Genomic DNA, 16,843 nt, shown 5'->3' with positions numbered 1-16,843 from the left:
GTTTCGTATCTGCCGATACATAATCATAGGCACCTATAGGAGTCATTTTAGAAATGACACGTCCTAATGCGTTTCGTATGTGCTGATACGTTATCATAGGCACCTATAGGTGCAGATACAAAACGCGTTCGGATGTCTAATTTTAGTAACATGGAATAAACTTCAGTATTAATTTCACCGGCTTATTTACTGAATGTATTTAATTATGCAGTGGGAGTTTTTGGTTATAAAGCCAGCACAAACAATGGACAAATTCATTGAAAGCATCTGATTGAGGAGATCTGAAACCCACATTACAAGATATGTCACTTGGAAAGGGGCTGATGGGAATGATGTAAAGTTTATCATGTAATTAAGTGATGTGTCAGCGCTATATCAATACCAGGAAATAAATAGGCCATTGCCACAGTGGAATTGGCAGTATCTCAGTAACACTTGCACATCACATCTATATGGGCACTTCTTATAGATCATCATAAGTGCTGTCAGTCTCTCATTTGCCTTAGGGGTGGGGGCACAGCAGCAATATCAGCTGCAGAAAGATGGCACTTTATGGGGCAAGGGTGTGCCGCAGGCCATGCAATAACAGGATTGATGTTAACCTTTGGCACGAGTACAGGTTTCAGGAAAGAAGCACAGTATGGCATTTGCCACAACAACAGAAATCCCATCTCAAGTTTTTAATACAGTTAAATTATATATAGGAATCACTTCTGTATATTCTGCAGAAAGAAACCTTTCCACTTGCATATCTTGGATAAGAACTGCATACCAGTTAAGTCCATGTTTTGGAGAGTATTCATTTACTTTGAAGCAAATAAAATCTGTTGGCCTCAGACAAGAACTGCAGCTGCATTAATATGGCTATTTATCTCCGACCGCAATCAGAGCCGTTACCCCACTAATTGCAAGAATGAGCCGCCGCACCCGGAGCATACAGCAAACTACTTTATTTGGATTTCTTAATAATAAATACAATGTTTACAAACATAAAGAGTATAAAATATTTCTTTATAAAAACAACACAAGCTTGTTTAAAAAGGTAAGGTGCATTTTCCTGTGGGTTTGGGTCACATGAATCGCACTGGGAACACTGTTTGCCGTACATGTAACTAGTTGCACAGACCCGCACATTACCAGAATGTCAGGCCCTGCTGAATGCAGAAATGGAGTGTCCAAGAGTCAAATACATTTCATTACAACAGTTCTGTATACCGGAAATGCCTTTGCTATGCTGGGAGGGAATGAAAAACAAAACATAAGTGCAGAAAAATTTTAGAATAAAATTCTGATAAAACTGAAAAAAGACAGAGGAATCAAGAGTCACAAGGGGAAAAAAGAAATATACAAGACACTAAAGAATTAGTAGGGGAAACCTGATCTATAATGGCTCAGATATGTATTCTATTATTTTGGTAAACAAAAAAAAGCCCTGAGAATTAGGGATTCTGCCTGGTCGAAGTGAATCTGAATTTGCATATGCAAACTAGGATTCAGTTCGGTATTCGGCCGAATCTTTCGCAAAGGATTCGGGGGTTCGGCAGAATCCAAAATAGTGGATTCGGTGCACCCCTACTGAGAATGTAGTATTGTCTTTCCCATAGGCACCTATTTTACTAGCACCCATAGTCATTTTTTTTTTTTTTTTAAACAATTATAGGGAATTTAATTGGGATTAATCCTGGTTTCAACTATATTGCATATTTGGAAACATTTTAATTGTGGAAGTACAGCAATTCATTTGAAACTGTTAATAAAAAACATGCCCAATCAATGGCTGAATATGGGATGCAGGGAGATGCAATTAAATCCATAGTTAAAAAAAGCAGGCTTTTACCTTCAACAGCAGATCGTTAAATGCTGCTGCGAGCTGATTGGTTGCTAGGGGTATTTGGTATAACATTACCCCTTTGTAGTTCAAACTATGATAAAGGCTAAGAGTGCTAGCCAAAAGTTTAATATATATATGAAAAATTATATTTTATAGAACTCCGAGGTGACTTCTAATATCCTCATATTTTGCAGCACAAGGTAATTTATTTATTATAATACACAAGTTTCAGGGAGTCATGTGACCGAAATGACATCACTAAGTTCCGATTATAACCAATGACATCACTAAGCACTGTTTATAAGGATATATTTTACAGGATATTCATACATATATATGTATTTTATACCTCACTCAAGAGCCATGAATATCCTGTGCAAACACATGTAAAAATATATATAAATAGTGCTCAGCTAGGTCACATGACTTTTTAAAATGTTATTTAAAAATATAATAATGCATCACCTGTTGTAAAATATGAAATCAGAAGTCACCTCAGGACTCCATGATCCTTATAATTTACAACAGGGGGTACTTTATCCCCTATAGAACAAACATCTAATAAAAAAATGTCTTACAGCATGAGCTCAGGTCTGTTGGCATTACAGTCTTTACTTGGGTGTTGCTGGTTATTCTTCATTGTGATAACTGTTTTTTTTTTAATTAGGAGGTAAGACTTTGAAAAGAAACAAGAATCACTGACATTATACATGAAGGGAAATTTACATTCCGATGTAAGATGCTGTAAATCATAAGATGATGAAACAAAAAATACAGTTTGGCCAGAGTACTTTCATTTAACCTGTAGAGGGTAATGTAATATAAGACACAAAATAAGACACAGTTTTGTAACCTATAGCATATCTGGAAGTGGTTTCAATAGACATGTTCTCATACGACAAGGCTGCGAGCCAATGACTGGTGAGCTTTAGTGCATCTATTGCTTAAAGGAACAGTAACATCAAAAACAAAGTGTTTCAAAGTAATTAAAATATAATATACTGTTGCTCTGCACTGGTAAAACTGGCATGTTTGCTTCAGAAAAACTACTATAGTTTATATAAACAAGCTGCTGTATATCCACGGGGGCAGCTATTCAAGCTGGAAAAAAGGCACAGGTTCTATAGCGCATAACAGATGGAACACTATTGTTTTGGACAGGGTTTATCGGTTAGGTGCTATGTAATCTGTGCCTTTTCTCCATCTTATTTATATAAAATATAGTAGTATTTCTGAAGCAAATACACGGCTTTTACTAGTACATTCTAACAGTATATATGCTAATTACTTTAAAATTCTTACATTTTTTGGCGTTACTGTTCCTTTAACTGAATTTGGTTTAAAGGGGTTGTCTTTTAAATTTAATTTTAGTATGATGCAGAGAGTGATTCTAGGACAATTTGCAACTCGTCTTACTTTATTATGTTTTTTTTTAAAATTTATTTAGCTTCTTGTTCTCTCCAGTTTGCAATTTCAGCAGCTATCTGGTTGCTAGGGATATAGTCTAGCAACCAGACACTGGATAGAATTAAGAGACTGGACAATGAAAAGGAGAGGGCCTGAATATAAAGTAATAAAAAAGTTTCAAACTACATTGTAGCCTGAGCAACAGGTTTTTGGCTGAAAGCTGGAGAGAGTTAAAAGAGAAGGCAAATAATTCAAACGTTATAAAAAATAACGGAAAAAGTTGGTAAAAATGGGACATACTAAAACACTCATAGGGGTATGTTATAAAAGACATTAAGGGACCGATTTATTATGGAGTGAAACAGTGGGGATGTTGCTCATAGCAACCAACCAGATCTTTGTTTTAGTCTTCTAGCTGCTGATTGGTTGCTCTGGGCAACATCACCAGTAATGCTTCACTCCATTTTTTTACAGCATGATAAATAGGCCCCTAATATTGCCAAGGAGCAGTAAACCATGACAAACAATTAGCAGGAAGCATTTACTGGTCACCTGATTAAAAGCAAACATGCTACTGGTTACTCCTCCTGGGCAGACTCAGTGACATTGTTTTATGCTAAACCAAAGGATCATTTTAGGAAACGGATATACTTGCTGACTGTTTGACATTGTAACTTATCTCGTGACTGTAATGCAAAAAACTGAATACAAACAAGTTCATTTTGTACATTCCTTTAGATCTCCCAGCAGTCTCATGGGCTAACTGGCAGACGGTTATATGCCGAGACTGTACTGTGATTGACAGTTTTGGTTGAGCACCAAAGGACAGAGCTGCTGAGATTGGTGGACAGTAATAGGCACCTGTCAACCTAAGATTAAAAAAAAAAGTTAAAAATCCCGAGATAATTGTAGTTCATACATCCCAGGCTGCTGTACGGTGCCATGATCTTTGTCCATGTAGTAAGTAGCCCATTTGTTACGGAATCATTTGCTGAACTGTGTCGTACTTACAAAGTATTCCATGGCTTCTTTGGAAAGTCTCGGGCCATATAAATCTTCTCGGAAATATTCCAGCGGAGTGTGATTTTTGCAGTTATTAAAAACAAACAGAACAAAACAAAAGAGCTAATACTGTAGCAAGTACAAATCCTCCGAAGAGTAATTAACACTGCAATATGTTCTAAGAATTAAAAAAAAAAGGGGGGGGGAGCAAAAATACTCGAGGACATAATAGATTCCTAAAAACAGAAACACAATTCGAACGGCCTGCACTGGGTCTGGCCTAAACGTCTCTAAAGCCTCTTAAAAACCCTGAACAATAGCCTCCAGCATTGATCATAGTAGAATGTGTTTCTGTTTAAAATGCTGGGACTACCCTGGCACCAAGTAGTGCTTGTCTGTAAAAACTTGGCTAAATGGCAATTGTTATACTTGAACTCCCCACCAAAATGGCATCACTTGTATATAGTTCATGCACAGTAACCCTGACCAGTTGTCTGGCCAACATTAAAATTCCTGTTCTCAAACTTCAACATAATATGGATAGAAGGAAGCTTGTTCTCCTGCGAGCATGCCAGCAGCTTCTTCCTTAGTAGTTGCACTGCCATCTGCAGGCTGGAGGTGTTGTGAGGCTTTTCTGCACTTAAGGGACTGGTCCCCCCTCCAATGCTTAAGGGCATGCAAGCGTTCCTCAGGTGACATGACATCCAGCTTTTTGGCTAGCAGCTGTGGAGTTGGAAAGGCTGTTCCTTGAAATATCCGGCATACATACCTACAACAGAACAAGCGCATAGGTTGTAACATGAAATAAATCTATAGTACACATGATACTTTAAAGTATACGCCCCCCCCCCCCCTAATCCTCCTTATAAACTTCTACAGCTTTTATAATGGCAAACAACAACTGGCCACAATTCAAACATCCAATCACAGAGTTATTGGCCGTTGTTTTGCAACCATACATTGGCCAATAAATTACTGACTTGGTATGTGTCGGCAGCTAATTATAATAACCCAAAAGAACATACCTGGGGAACAGTGCAACAAAAATGGATAAAAGACAAACAAGATAGAAGGCAGGATCCCCAACATGGTTCTGTATGATCCAATACGGGTTAGCAGGGGGGTTGCAATTGATACAAACTGCTCCGAACGCCAGAGAAAAGGCAAAGTATGCTGCTATGCTGCCGCCCATTGCTGTCCAGTGAATCCATGTCTGAAACACACAAAACATTGAGCTGAATTAAGTCACACATTAGGCCATTAAGGTTATTTAAGAATTAAGGAAGCCATTAAAGGGGTGGTTTGAAGTAACTTTTAGTATGTTATGGAATGCCCTATTCCTAGCAACTTTGCATTTGGTCTTCATTAGTTATATTTAATAGTTTTTCAGTTATTGCCCTTTGCCTCTTTCCAGATTTCAAATGGGGGTCACTGATCCCATCTGAAAAAAACAAATACTCTGCAAGGCTACAAATGCAATGATTTTTTTTTTTTTTTTACTAATCTCTCTCTCTTTAGGCCTCTCCTATTCATATCCCAGTCTCTTATTCAAATCAATGCATGGTTACTAGGGTCATTTGAACCACAGCAACCAGATTGCTGAAACTGCAAACTGGAGAGTTGCTTAATAAAAAGAGAAATAACTCAAAAAGCACAAATAGTACAAACTTAAAACCAAACCCTTTTGCTAGGGTGAAAATATAAACATCAGCAACTAAGAACATTTCCAAACGAATGGAAAAAAACACTGCGTTGTGGGTAAACAAAACCATGGCAATTGTGTCCAAAACTGCACTTTGCACATTGTGGTGTAGTAAGTAAATAACCAATCTGATGCTGCAAGACTTGCATTCCTCCAGCAAACATAATACTTCATTTAAAACGGTTGAATAAGGCACACACAGCTCAAAAGATCACATTTTCTCTACGCTCCAATGAATACAGCACTTGTGACCTGCTATGACCTAGCTATAAAAAAAATAGTCCAGCTCATGAAATCTCTCTTGCTCTCTGTCCGTAACCATGAATGATGGAAAAGCAAAAACACAGCAGAACAGCTCAGAGCAGTTCCAGCAGATGCCAAGGCCTGCCAGATGCTCTTTTGTGTTACACAGGAACTCACCAGGCTTTTACTCTCAATTAGAAGGTGTAATAGAACTACAAAAAGTGCTGAAGTTATCAGGAAATTTCCAAACGAATAGATGCCCAAATCAGAGTCGACGTAAGCCTGGAGAAATAGAAAACAAAAGGGCATGAAAAATAGCAAAAAATAGACAAATACTGTCATTTTGTCGCTGGTCTATATCTATCTATCTATCTATATCTCCCAAGGCCTGTGCTCCACAGATGTTGGAAAGGGTTAATTGTGACCATTCAACTGGATAGAAAATTCAGGGCTTATTCTTCATTTTCTTGCAAATCTTTAACTGCTTGAGAAAGCCTTAGTTTGGTGAAACGCGTTGCAGTATCCAGGCTGGGACCATTCCTTGGTGTGGACTTTAATTTTTTATGCTTTTGATCTATAATATGAAAAAATCGTGATAAGTTACAAGTTGTTGGTTCTTCGTGATCCGCCAGTTCGTGAAATCGGTGAAGCAGTGGGAGATCGTGAAAAGAAATTGGAGGTTGCATTCCACTGTGGAGCTTACGCACTGAAACAGACGGTGCGCCATCTTGGATCATCGTGAAAAGGACATCTGCAGAGAAATTCGTGAAACAGGCTTAAGGCTGCCGAGAGTCCAAATCCGGCTGTGCCCTTGAGAAATTCCGGAACTGTGTATCTGGTGAGATTATTCCAACTTCTTTTTTGGGGGCCTGTGCTGAGCTGGCAAGGAGGAGGGAGTGGGGGACTCCCCAATATACCCCTTTTTATAATCGGCTCTCTAAATCCAGCCATCTACCAGCCGGCCTGTTTGTTTTATCTAATTAAATACTCTGCACACTCCACTGAAATCCCAGCTCCAACTTCTGGGAAATAACTTTTCTGTCTTGTTGAACTACAACTCACAACCATCTTCTTTTTTAAATTATAAGCATATACCGACACCAAGGAACAGTCATTTGAATCTTCTCCACAGGAAAAGGGATTGCCCACCTGGATTGTATTTTTTAAGGATTTTAGAATTATTCATAATTAATTCACTGTGTTTTCTGGCCGGCCAGTGTTTCTGTGAATTGTACTTTTAATATATTGGTTTTGCAGTCCACCTTCTACTTATTTTTAGAAATCTAATACAAGGGCAGAAATCACTGTGCACACAGAACTTGCGGTTAGATATGGAGTGCAGCATTTTTGGGGGCTACAGTCTCTGAACAGTACAACTGAATAAAACTCTCTTAGACCACTGGGTACTGTTCTTCCAGTGCACTCTACAAAAGCGACAAGCAATATGGCAGTTAAAAACATTCTGCACAAGCAAGAACATGCCACGTGTATTAAACTATCCAGTCTTATTAAAAAATATAAAATAAAAATGAGCCTTCTTATAAACCAAGTCTGTTTTCTTTTATATATAAGCGAGTGGGTGGAGGTGCGGGATTAAAGTACTGTCAGCAAACTGATATGCAGGTCTGGACTTAATTAGCACCTTGTTTTTGCCTAATTTGTACATTATAAACTAAAACAATCACTATATAGTTTTTGGTTGACTAGCAGATCAATCTTGTTATTTGCTCCCCCAACCAGGGTCCTTATTTCTCTGTAATATATGGAATTCACTTTAGTAGATTTATATAATGATGAGTGTGTGTGTGTGTGTGTCTGCGTGTGTATATATAATACTGATGTTACTCACAAAGTATGGAATGAAGAAGCATGCCAGGCTTTGGTAGAATGCATCCAAAATGGTAACCCAAAATGTTGATGAGCGGTAAGCCTGCAAAATAAAAGAACACATCACTGTAATGGCCTGCAAATGCCAAATGCAATAAAAACCTATTGCCATAAGCCTACAAAAAAAAGATGTAGGTTAAAGTCATGGATAATGTCTCTAATTTAATTCAACTAGAATGCGAAATGTCGCGACGTCCATTATATTATACCGGCGTCAATTTTTTTTTTTGACATGCAACACCATACAAGTCTATGGGCATCATTTTCGCATGTTTGTAGAGAATTGCATTTAAATATATTTTTACTTAGCCTTGGAGTGCTCCCATAACCCCCCCTTCTTTTGCATTTTATATAAACTACAGCAGCCATGTTGTTACTGTTCCTTTAAAGCCTTTATGATAGATACCAAACTAGATAGCAGTTTCTTGTGATCGACTTGTAGGAAAATTCCTACTAACCGCAGCAGTCAACTCATATAACCTGTTGCTGAAGCTGCTACTAAATCTCCAGTGTCAACAAGAATTCAACAACAATACTTTCATTCAGTTCCTACTAAAAAAAAAAGCTTATTTGCTTTATGCGGGCAGTAAGACCTAAGCACCCGGAGAGAACAATTTATCCTGAAAGCAGATTGCGGCTTGGAAGATAAGTAATCCTAGGATCATGCACTCATGCCATTGGGCCTAATAAAGCCAAGCTGTGTATGTTTAACTCTCAGTATCCTCACTCAGCAGCATTCAAATATGGGCCTGTATGAGGAGACCTGCTAATGCCCCGTGTTGCAAATGGGAAAGTTATATATTCTCTCTTTTATGTGAAGGGTTTATATTCCCTTTAAAGGACCAGTAACATCAAAAAAATTTGTAAAAAAAATTTGTTTGTATACTACGCAAAAAAACACCAACTAGGGTTGCCACCTTTTTTTTTAAAAAAAAAATTACCGGCCAGTGGTGGGGGCGGAAAATAAAGGGGCGGGGCGTGATGCAAATAGGGCGGAGCCGACAAGGGCCCTGCAAAGGGGCGGAGTCACAGGGTAGCGTCATAAAAGGGGCGGGGGCACCACCCAAAGCCGACGAAAATGTAATTTTTCATCGGCCGGGAAGGGATTTTGTAAATGGTATTACCAATTACCGGCAGCTACATTGCAGCTAAATTTGTAATACCGGCCCCAGCAGGTGTTTTACAGGCTAGGCCGGTAAAATACCGGCCGGGTGGCAACCCTACCACCAACACATATTAAACTTCAAAATCGCAACGTCTTTATTTAGAAAAAACTTAACGAATCTCCGCTTGCGCTCCTCTTCAGAAAAGGCGACGATCCATCGTGAGGCACTCCCTGGCTATCTCCTATAAGGAAGGGGGGGGGGAAGAGAAATTGAGCACCGCGCGATGGATTACCTTTTCTGAAGTGGAGCGCAAGCGGAGATTCAGTAAGTTATTTCGAAATAAAGACTTTGCGATTTTGAAGTTTAATATGTGCTGGTGGTTTTTTTTTTCATAGTATACAAGCGGATTTTACTGGTCCTTTAAAAGGAAAATATATTAAATATAAAAAAAAAAAAGTAATTCCTTCCAACTTGTATTTTGCAAGCCGTGTGTTTCAAATAACAGAGGATTAGAAGGAATCGTTGGATATCCATGAGAACAGCGAGCGTGTGGGAGGTGGGTGGGCGGACTGCTGAGCAGTAAATGAGCAAAAGATGAGAAGGAAACATGACACTATTAGGCAGGAAAGGCCGTGGGCAATAGCGTATCTTTGGCACCGTGTCAATGGCTCTAAGAGATATGAAAACCATTCTCTATGGGTCTGTAATGCCAACGCTTACCAGGATATGTCCCTTACAATGTACCAATCTGCCACCAGGTTATACAATCATGTAGGGCCAACACTATCCAGTCTCACCTCAGCCCTGGATTTCCCTTAAAGTGCTGTGTGATTTCACCGGAGGAGGCTATGCTTTTTAATGTGATTTAGCATAAAATGACAAAACTGAAAGATGTCTGTAAAAGTAAATCCAAAAAGTAGCAGGGCTGAACTCTGGCAAGTTGTATGATGTGTTGGTGGTACTCCTGCAGGGTATCCTGTGGTGATACCCACTTGATAAAGGGCCTTGCCCGAAACATGTAGTGTGCTGTTCACTACCCCAATAAAGATACACTTGCAGACTCAGCTTGCTGCCGTGGACTTCCTGCAATTACCTCCTTTCTATCACATGTCTGTAAAAGTAACATTGCTTTGGGAAGACGGCGAAGATTCTCATCATGTAAGGGAGCGACTATGAAGTTATATGAAGGATCATTTTGGCAAAGGGGGAATGTCCGATTGTTCTGTGAATTTGGTCTGAACCCACAACTTCGCTGTAGGAAGTCTAGTGCACCAAGTATCTGACACCACCTGTGCACCAATAAATATAGCACATTAAGCCAGGTGTGTAAATAAATATATATTGTAAGCAAATGCTTTCTTTTAGCAGAATAAAATCTCTTGGAAATCCAAGAAGGAAACACTACTATATCAGCCACAGTTCCAAGAATATCTAGGACAGCAAATACATATTCACCCCAAGCTCACCATAGGTAACCTTTAAGCTGGTCACAAGTAGCCCATAACCAACAAGGTACACTAAGCAGCAGGGATCTTGCAATGTTGCTAATACACTTGTGGTTCAGAAGTAACATGCTAAAAGATGCAGCTTAAAGCTGTCTTGATTGTTATGGTGTAGTTGTTATCACTAAATTACACTGTTCACAATGCAAATAAATCCCTTGCTTTCTCAAAGAGCCTGCCCTTCACAATGGAACTGCTTTTAGATAAGCTATTGCTTCGCCTACTTGAGGAGTCGCAGTGAGACTTAGATTTTACTATTAAGTGCTATTCACATGTCTACCACTAGGTGGCATTTATAACAATGCAGGTATTTTCTGGTTACCTTCCCATTGTTTTGTTGATCGGCTGCTGGTGGAAAAAGGTTGGGGAGTGATATCACTTTAAATTGCAGTGCAACAGAAAAAAGGTGACTGAAGTTTATCAGAGCACAAGTCACATGGCTCAGGGCACCGTTGTCAGATTTCAAAATTAAATATCAAAAAATGCGTTTGCTCTTTTGAAAAACAGATTTCAATGCAGGATTCTGATGGAGGAGCACTGACTGATGCATTTAGTAAATAAAAACACATTGTAGAGTTTATATAGTAACAAGGACAGAGTGGCTAACATTTTAAGCCATACCATCTAATCAGCAGAAAGCTTTTAAATGGCATCTAAAGAAATAAGATGCTCACAATGTTCTTCCAGATACCTCTGCAATTAAAGCAGTTATAAAGATATTAGCAGTTTTCTAAAGTCAATACCTTGCTGCCAGCTCTTTATTAATGTTTCTGTGCAACTTTTTTTGGTGCTGCACCTCAAGCCACAATGAACGGAGTAAATGAATAAGAGTATAGGGTCTATGTAAGATCACAAAACAAAATCTGATAAAATGCTTGTGGAGCTGGAGCATTACCTGTGATGTTTGGCCAGATTTATAAAGTTCTGGCAACGCCGTAAGGGTCTCTGCAGAAACATCTTTATCCAGAACACCATATATAATTGGTGGCACGGAAGTGAAGAGCAGGTTAAACAAAATCAGCATCCAAAAATCTGTCATTGCCGTTCCAGAGAAGCCACAGAAAAACTGGTACCAGAACAAGAGATTCACAAACATCTGGAGAAAAAAAAGGGTAAAACTGAATTGGAAGCCACTGCATTACACAGTTCATAATATAGGAGACTGTATTCCTTTAGTAAAGCCCTGAGCAGCTTCCTGGACATGATACACAACACAAACAAATGCAATATGTGCAAGTAAAGAAAGGCAGATGGGAACATTGCAAGCTTTTTATAAAAGGCAAAGTTGAATTGAGTGGTTCCAGCGAAGTGGTTTATTCCAGGGCACCGGCAATTGATTATCTACCTTACATCAATTCACGTAGCTTCAGTTTCCTTGTTTACCCAGTTTAGCTCAGATTTCTGTTTATAAATAGACAACACACAAAGTATTTTCATCTCAAGCCCTCTTCAGGGCACTCATGTTGAACAAGGGATACCCCTCTGAAGGTTTTTTTTCCCCTAAGCCATAGTTCTTACTGACCGCATTTGGTGGACAAAAACCCATGTGTACCATAACACAAACAGTAAAAGCAACACAATGAGCCATTACAAGAATAGGCAAAATACATTTTCATTGTTCTGTATTTGGAAAAGCAGTGAACAAGCATACGCACCACATTCTTGTAGAAGAAGTAAAGAATCATGTTGGCCAGCCTTGTGTAACACCAGTGGCCGTGCACCAGGAGCAGCTTTCGCAGGTGTTTGAAATGAGAGACCGCAAAGTCGCTGGACATCACTGCCTGGAAGCAAGGAAACAATTGAAAAACATGTTTGGGTATTCAAGAAATCTATAAAGACTTAGTTTTATTCAGTGTTCTTTCAAACACCTTAAAAGGAGAACTAAAGCATAACTAAAGAAGTAGCTAGAAATGTTGTACATTATGTTTTGGGCTTTTGTAACAGCCCAAGGCAACCACAGCCCTTTAGCAGTAAAGATCTGTGTCTCCAAAGATGCCCCAGTAGCTCCCCATCTTCTTTTCTGCTGATTCACTGCACATGCTCTGTGCTGCTGTCATTTACTGAGCTTAGGGACCCACTCACAATATACAGTACACATAGAATAGAAATGTCACAATATAAGGCTGATAAATACTACATAACCAGTGCAACCAGAGCCAGGCGGCAAGTGCCCTAGGCAACCTGGCCGGTCAGGGCAACGGCTGGTTGAGCGCGTGCGCAAACTGCCGCTCGAGGAGCACAAGTACACAGGCAAATAAAACAGGCAGAGAGAGAGAGGACCGGACATGGGGTAGGCGACAGAGGAGGTACGTGCCTGGTGCCCCCTAGCTTTTGCGCCCTAGGCATGTGCCTAATCCCCTAGTTCCAGCCCTGCGTGCAACTAGCATCAGAATTTAATAATCAATCAGTTTATATTACAGACTAACCTCATTTTCTGCTTGATAATTTGCAACGATACCTAAGCTTAGCTTCTCAACAACTGCTCAAAGCTCACTGACACTTTCCAAGATAGTGAACCCCTGTGACAAGTTTTAAGTCCTGGATCATTGTTGCTATTGAGAAGCTGAACTATGGGCTGGTGCAATAAGTTCAGTATAAAATATGCCATTTTTAGCCATATCCATTTTTAGGGTTTAGTTCTCTTTTAACGTTTGCACGGTGCCCATCTAGGTATGGCCTTTAAATCCTACCCAAGCAGTGAACTGGGCCGACGGTACCCGAGGGGCCCTGCCGACCAAGGCTCCTCGATCAAAGCTGCAAGTTAAGGAGGTATGCACCATGTAAGGGGGGGGGGGGAGGATGAATCCAAGGAGAAGGGCCCTTGTGTTCACAAGGACGACCCTAGAATTTACAGAATTTATGGTAGGCTTTGGACATCCCCAGTCCTGTCTATCCATTCCCTAAGCAAGGGTTGGGCAAGAGACCCAACAGCTGCTGGTTTAAAGGGAGTATAGTGAAAGCACTTCCTCTCTCCAAAGTATTTTGGGGGCTCAAAAGAGATTTTATGGGTGTCCAATAACTTTCACATACACCATGGAGGCTAGGCAGTTTACCCTCGCATGATTGTGATGAGCACATATGGCTTTATATACATTGAAACCTCAATTTTATATCATTTTAAGTCTTTCCTAATTTTACACCATTTTTATATGGTCCACCAATATTAAATAATACATTTCCCTGTTTGTACATCGAATAATAAATATAAATCTCATAGAGGAGTAGTCCTTAAACCAATACCTTTATATAATATCACCTGTGCCTGGCATCGGTTTCATGCAGGCATTTGGGGACAAGTTTAAAAAAGAGTTCAGAAAGTTAATGTTTTTATGTTCTTTCTTTAGCAGCTTATATAATAACTGGGCTCCTCCTGCAAACACACATACATATCTACAGTATTAATATACGGTTTATCTCTGGGAAAGGTTTCCTTCATCAAATACTAGTCCCACTAGTTTATAATAAACGGCTACTAAAAATACTCTGGAACACCCAGGCTTTTTTCCTGCTGTAATTAGGGCAGGACAATAATGCACACTCTAATAGAAGATGTATTGCTGATAATAAACAAGCAGAAAATAAATAGCTACTGCTCTTTCTCCAACCATTCCCATCATGCCCTGGCAGACGTCACGGATCAGACTTTGCCTTTTAATAAATTTAAAGTAGAGGGACATATGGATTTTAGAGTTCACTCCATGTAATTTAGTTGTGTCAATCCAGGTAGTTCTTGAGCTGCTGGAAAACTGCAACACCCAACAAGGAGGACTATGGAGACTGGAGCTGTGCTTTTGTCAGGGTCAGCTGCAGGTTGGAATACCTAAACTAAATACAAATTAGTATTTTTAAACCAGGTAAAACGGGTTAAACGCTAAAACTGGCGACTGAAGAAACAAGTAGTATAAGTAGAAAAGGCAAAGGAAGATTGCCATCTACTGACCCAGTTGAACCATTGCAAGAAAAACCACTGCCACGGTTTGCATGTATCTTAGACTGCTGCTCTTTAGATATAAGATAGAAATGTTATTACTGAAATTCGCTTTGCTTCATCATGACATCTAATATTTTACCGTTTACTCGCATATCTGTACGTTTGTCATTAATAAAATCGCAAATTCCAACATTGTATTATGAAACTTGCAATCTTAACCGCATGGGTATGGTAGTGGACACCCATGAGACAATTTACAACATGGCACTACACTTGATTGGTGCCAACCATCCTCCATTGATGCCGACTGTCCTCTACCACTTCAACCATAACCATTCACGTGACCAGTTGGCAGAATTGGGTAGAAATGTTGGCAAATAGGCACAGCGATGCTCAGGGGATGTATTCAAGGAATGACCTAAGCTTTGGTATATGGCCCGCTAGGGATAGTGCCATGGGAAAAAAGTTAATAGTGCTGCTCCAGCACAATTCTGCACTGAAATCCATTTCTCAAAAGAGAAAACAGATTATTTTATATTTACTTTTGAAATCGGACATGGGGCTAGACATATTGTCAGTTTCCCAGCAACCCCAAGTCATGTGACTTGTGCTCTGATAAATTTCAGTCACTCTTTACTGCTGTACTGCAAGTTAGAGTGATATCACCCCCCCCCCCAGCAGCCTAACAACAGAACAATGGGTAGGTAACCAGATAACAGATTCCCAACACAAGATAACAGCTGCCTGATAGATCTAAACAGCACTCTCTAACAAAATCCAGGCCCCACTGGAACACATTCATTTACATTGAGCAGGAGAAACAACAGCATGCCAGAAAGCAGTTCCATCCTAAAGTGCTGGCTCTTTCTGAAAGCACATGACCAGGCAAAATGACCTGAGATGGCTGCCAACACACCAATATTACAACTAAAAACAAATGACATTAGTTGCTAATGAACAGGAATTAATTTAGATTTTTTCACTGGCAGAAGCCTGATGTTAGCCAGCAACCCAATGACCCACAAGTCCCGCAACCCATCCAACCCAATGACCCACCGATAACCTGCACCAAAAATGATCTTTTCATGGGAAGATGCCAAAGGACTACTGCCCGTGGGAAGTGGCACAGCAGCCCTTGTTAATTGAATTCACAATTCACTTCTGTTTATTCTCTGGCAGAGGGGAATGAAGTATTAAAAAAAAAAAATCAAACAATGGCTGCTAATGCCAAAGGCAACATCGAAAAGAAAAAAACAAATACCTGCATGCCTTCCTGCCCAGATATGCCCACGCCAATATCTGCCACCTGAATCATGCTGACATCATTGGCACCATCACCTTAGAACAAAAACATAACAATAGAAACATAGAACAAAAGAGAAACACACAAGCATAAGCAAATAGGTTTCTAACTATGTATTTAAAAGGCCTTTAAATGGCAAATAGAGTGCAAGAGTAGGAATAACATTTTTTACATACAGTATTATTTGTGTTTACACCCAGCCAAATTTATATGCACAGACAATGATATAACATCCCCTTAAGTCATGGGTGGAGCATACATTTATCTAGGAAAGCTTCCTATTTACATATATATATATTTCCACAGTCTCAGTAATTACCTGCACTCATTCCACGTATTATCACAACTTGGTCCTCAAAATCACGTTTCCCAAATTCAAATCTCCAATGGGGTTATGCAATAAAAGGTGCAAAGTTTTCTGCAGGCCTAGTTGCTTATGGAAACCAATCATCAAGTCGTATCTACTGGTCAAATATCTCACTGGGTGCTATGGGTTACTGCACCTGGGAAAACTTTATGGGGCAAATTCACTAAGCGCGAAGCGCCGAATGCTAGCGTTAATTCGCTAGCGTTTGGAATTTTCGTTACTGCGCAAATTCACTAACGAACGCTGGCGTAGTTTCGCTAGTGTTACTTCGCACCCTTACGCCAGGCAAATTTTCGCTAGCGACGTAACTACGCAAATTCACTAACTTGCGCAGTGTACTGAACGCTTCCTTTTACGCTAGACTTCCTTCGCCACCTCAGACCTGGCAAAGCGCAATAGAGTAGATAGGGATTGTTTCAAAAAAAGTCAACATTTTTTCTAAGTCCCAAAAAACGCTGGCGTGTTTTCTACATTATGGGTGATAGGCTGAAAAAGATGGAAAATTTTTTTGGGGCTCCCCTCCTTCCCCCCTACATTTCCTGACTCATGGCAACTTACCTAG

The 16,843-nt window shown here is 39.7% G+C and overlaps 1 protein-coding gene across 2 annotated transcripts in view; it reads right to left on the bottom strand.

The window, feature by feature from the left end:
- Positions 1 to 935: 935 nt before the first annotated feature.
- Positions 936 to 16,843, bottom strand: part of LOC108698241 (phospholipid-transporting ATPase VD) — a 71,128-nt gene continuing 55,220 nt past the window's right edge. For both annotated transcript variants that reach the window (XM_041588716.1, XM_018229586.2), the window contains 7 exons: positions 15,873 to 15,949; positions 12,336 to 12,461; positions 11,576 to 11,776; positions 8,035 to 8,115; positions 6,363 to 6,467; positions 5,266 to 5,453; positions 936 to 5,009 (listed from right to left, as the gene is read on the bottom strand). In XM_041588716.1, coding sequence (XP_041444650.1) covers positions 4,760 to 5,009; positions 5,266 to 5,453; positions 6,363 to 6,467; positions 8,035 to 8,115; positions 11,576 to 11,776; positions 12,336 to 12,461; positions 15,873 to 15,949 — 1,028 coding nt within the window. In that variant the 3' untranslated portion in view covers positions 936 to 4,759. The remainder of the gene's footprint in view (positions 5,010 to 5,265; positions 5,454 to 6,362; positions 6,468 to 8,034; positions 8,116 to 11,575; positions 11,777 to 12,335; positions 12,462 to 15,872; positions 15,950 to 16,843) is intronic.

Source organism: Xenopus laevis, chromosome 1L (assembly GCF_017654675.1).
Source record: "Xenopus laevis strain J_2021 chromosome 1L, Xenopus_laevis_v10.1, whole genome shotgun sequence".
In the NCBI taxonomy this organism is placed as follows: domain Eukaryota; kingdom Metazoa; phylum Chordata; class Amphibia; order Anura; family Pipidae; genus Xenopus; species Xenopus laevis.
Note: the sequence above shows the minus strand (reverse complement) of the source record. Positions and strands in the feature narration are given on the sequence as shown.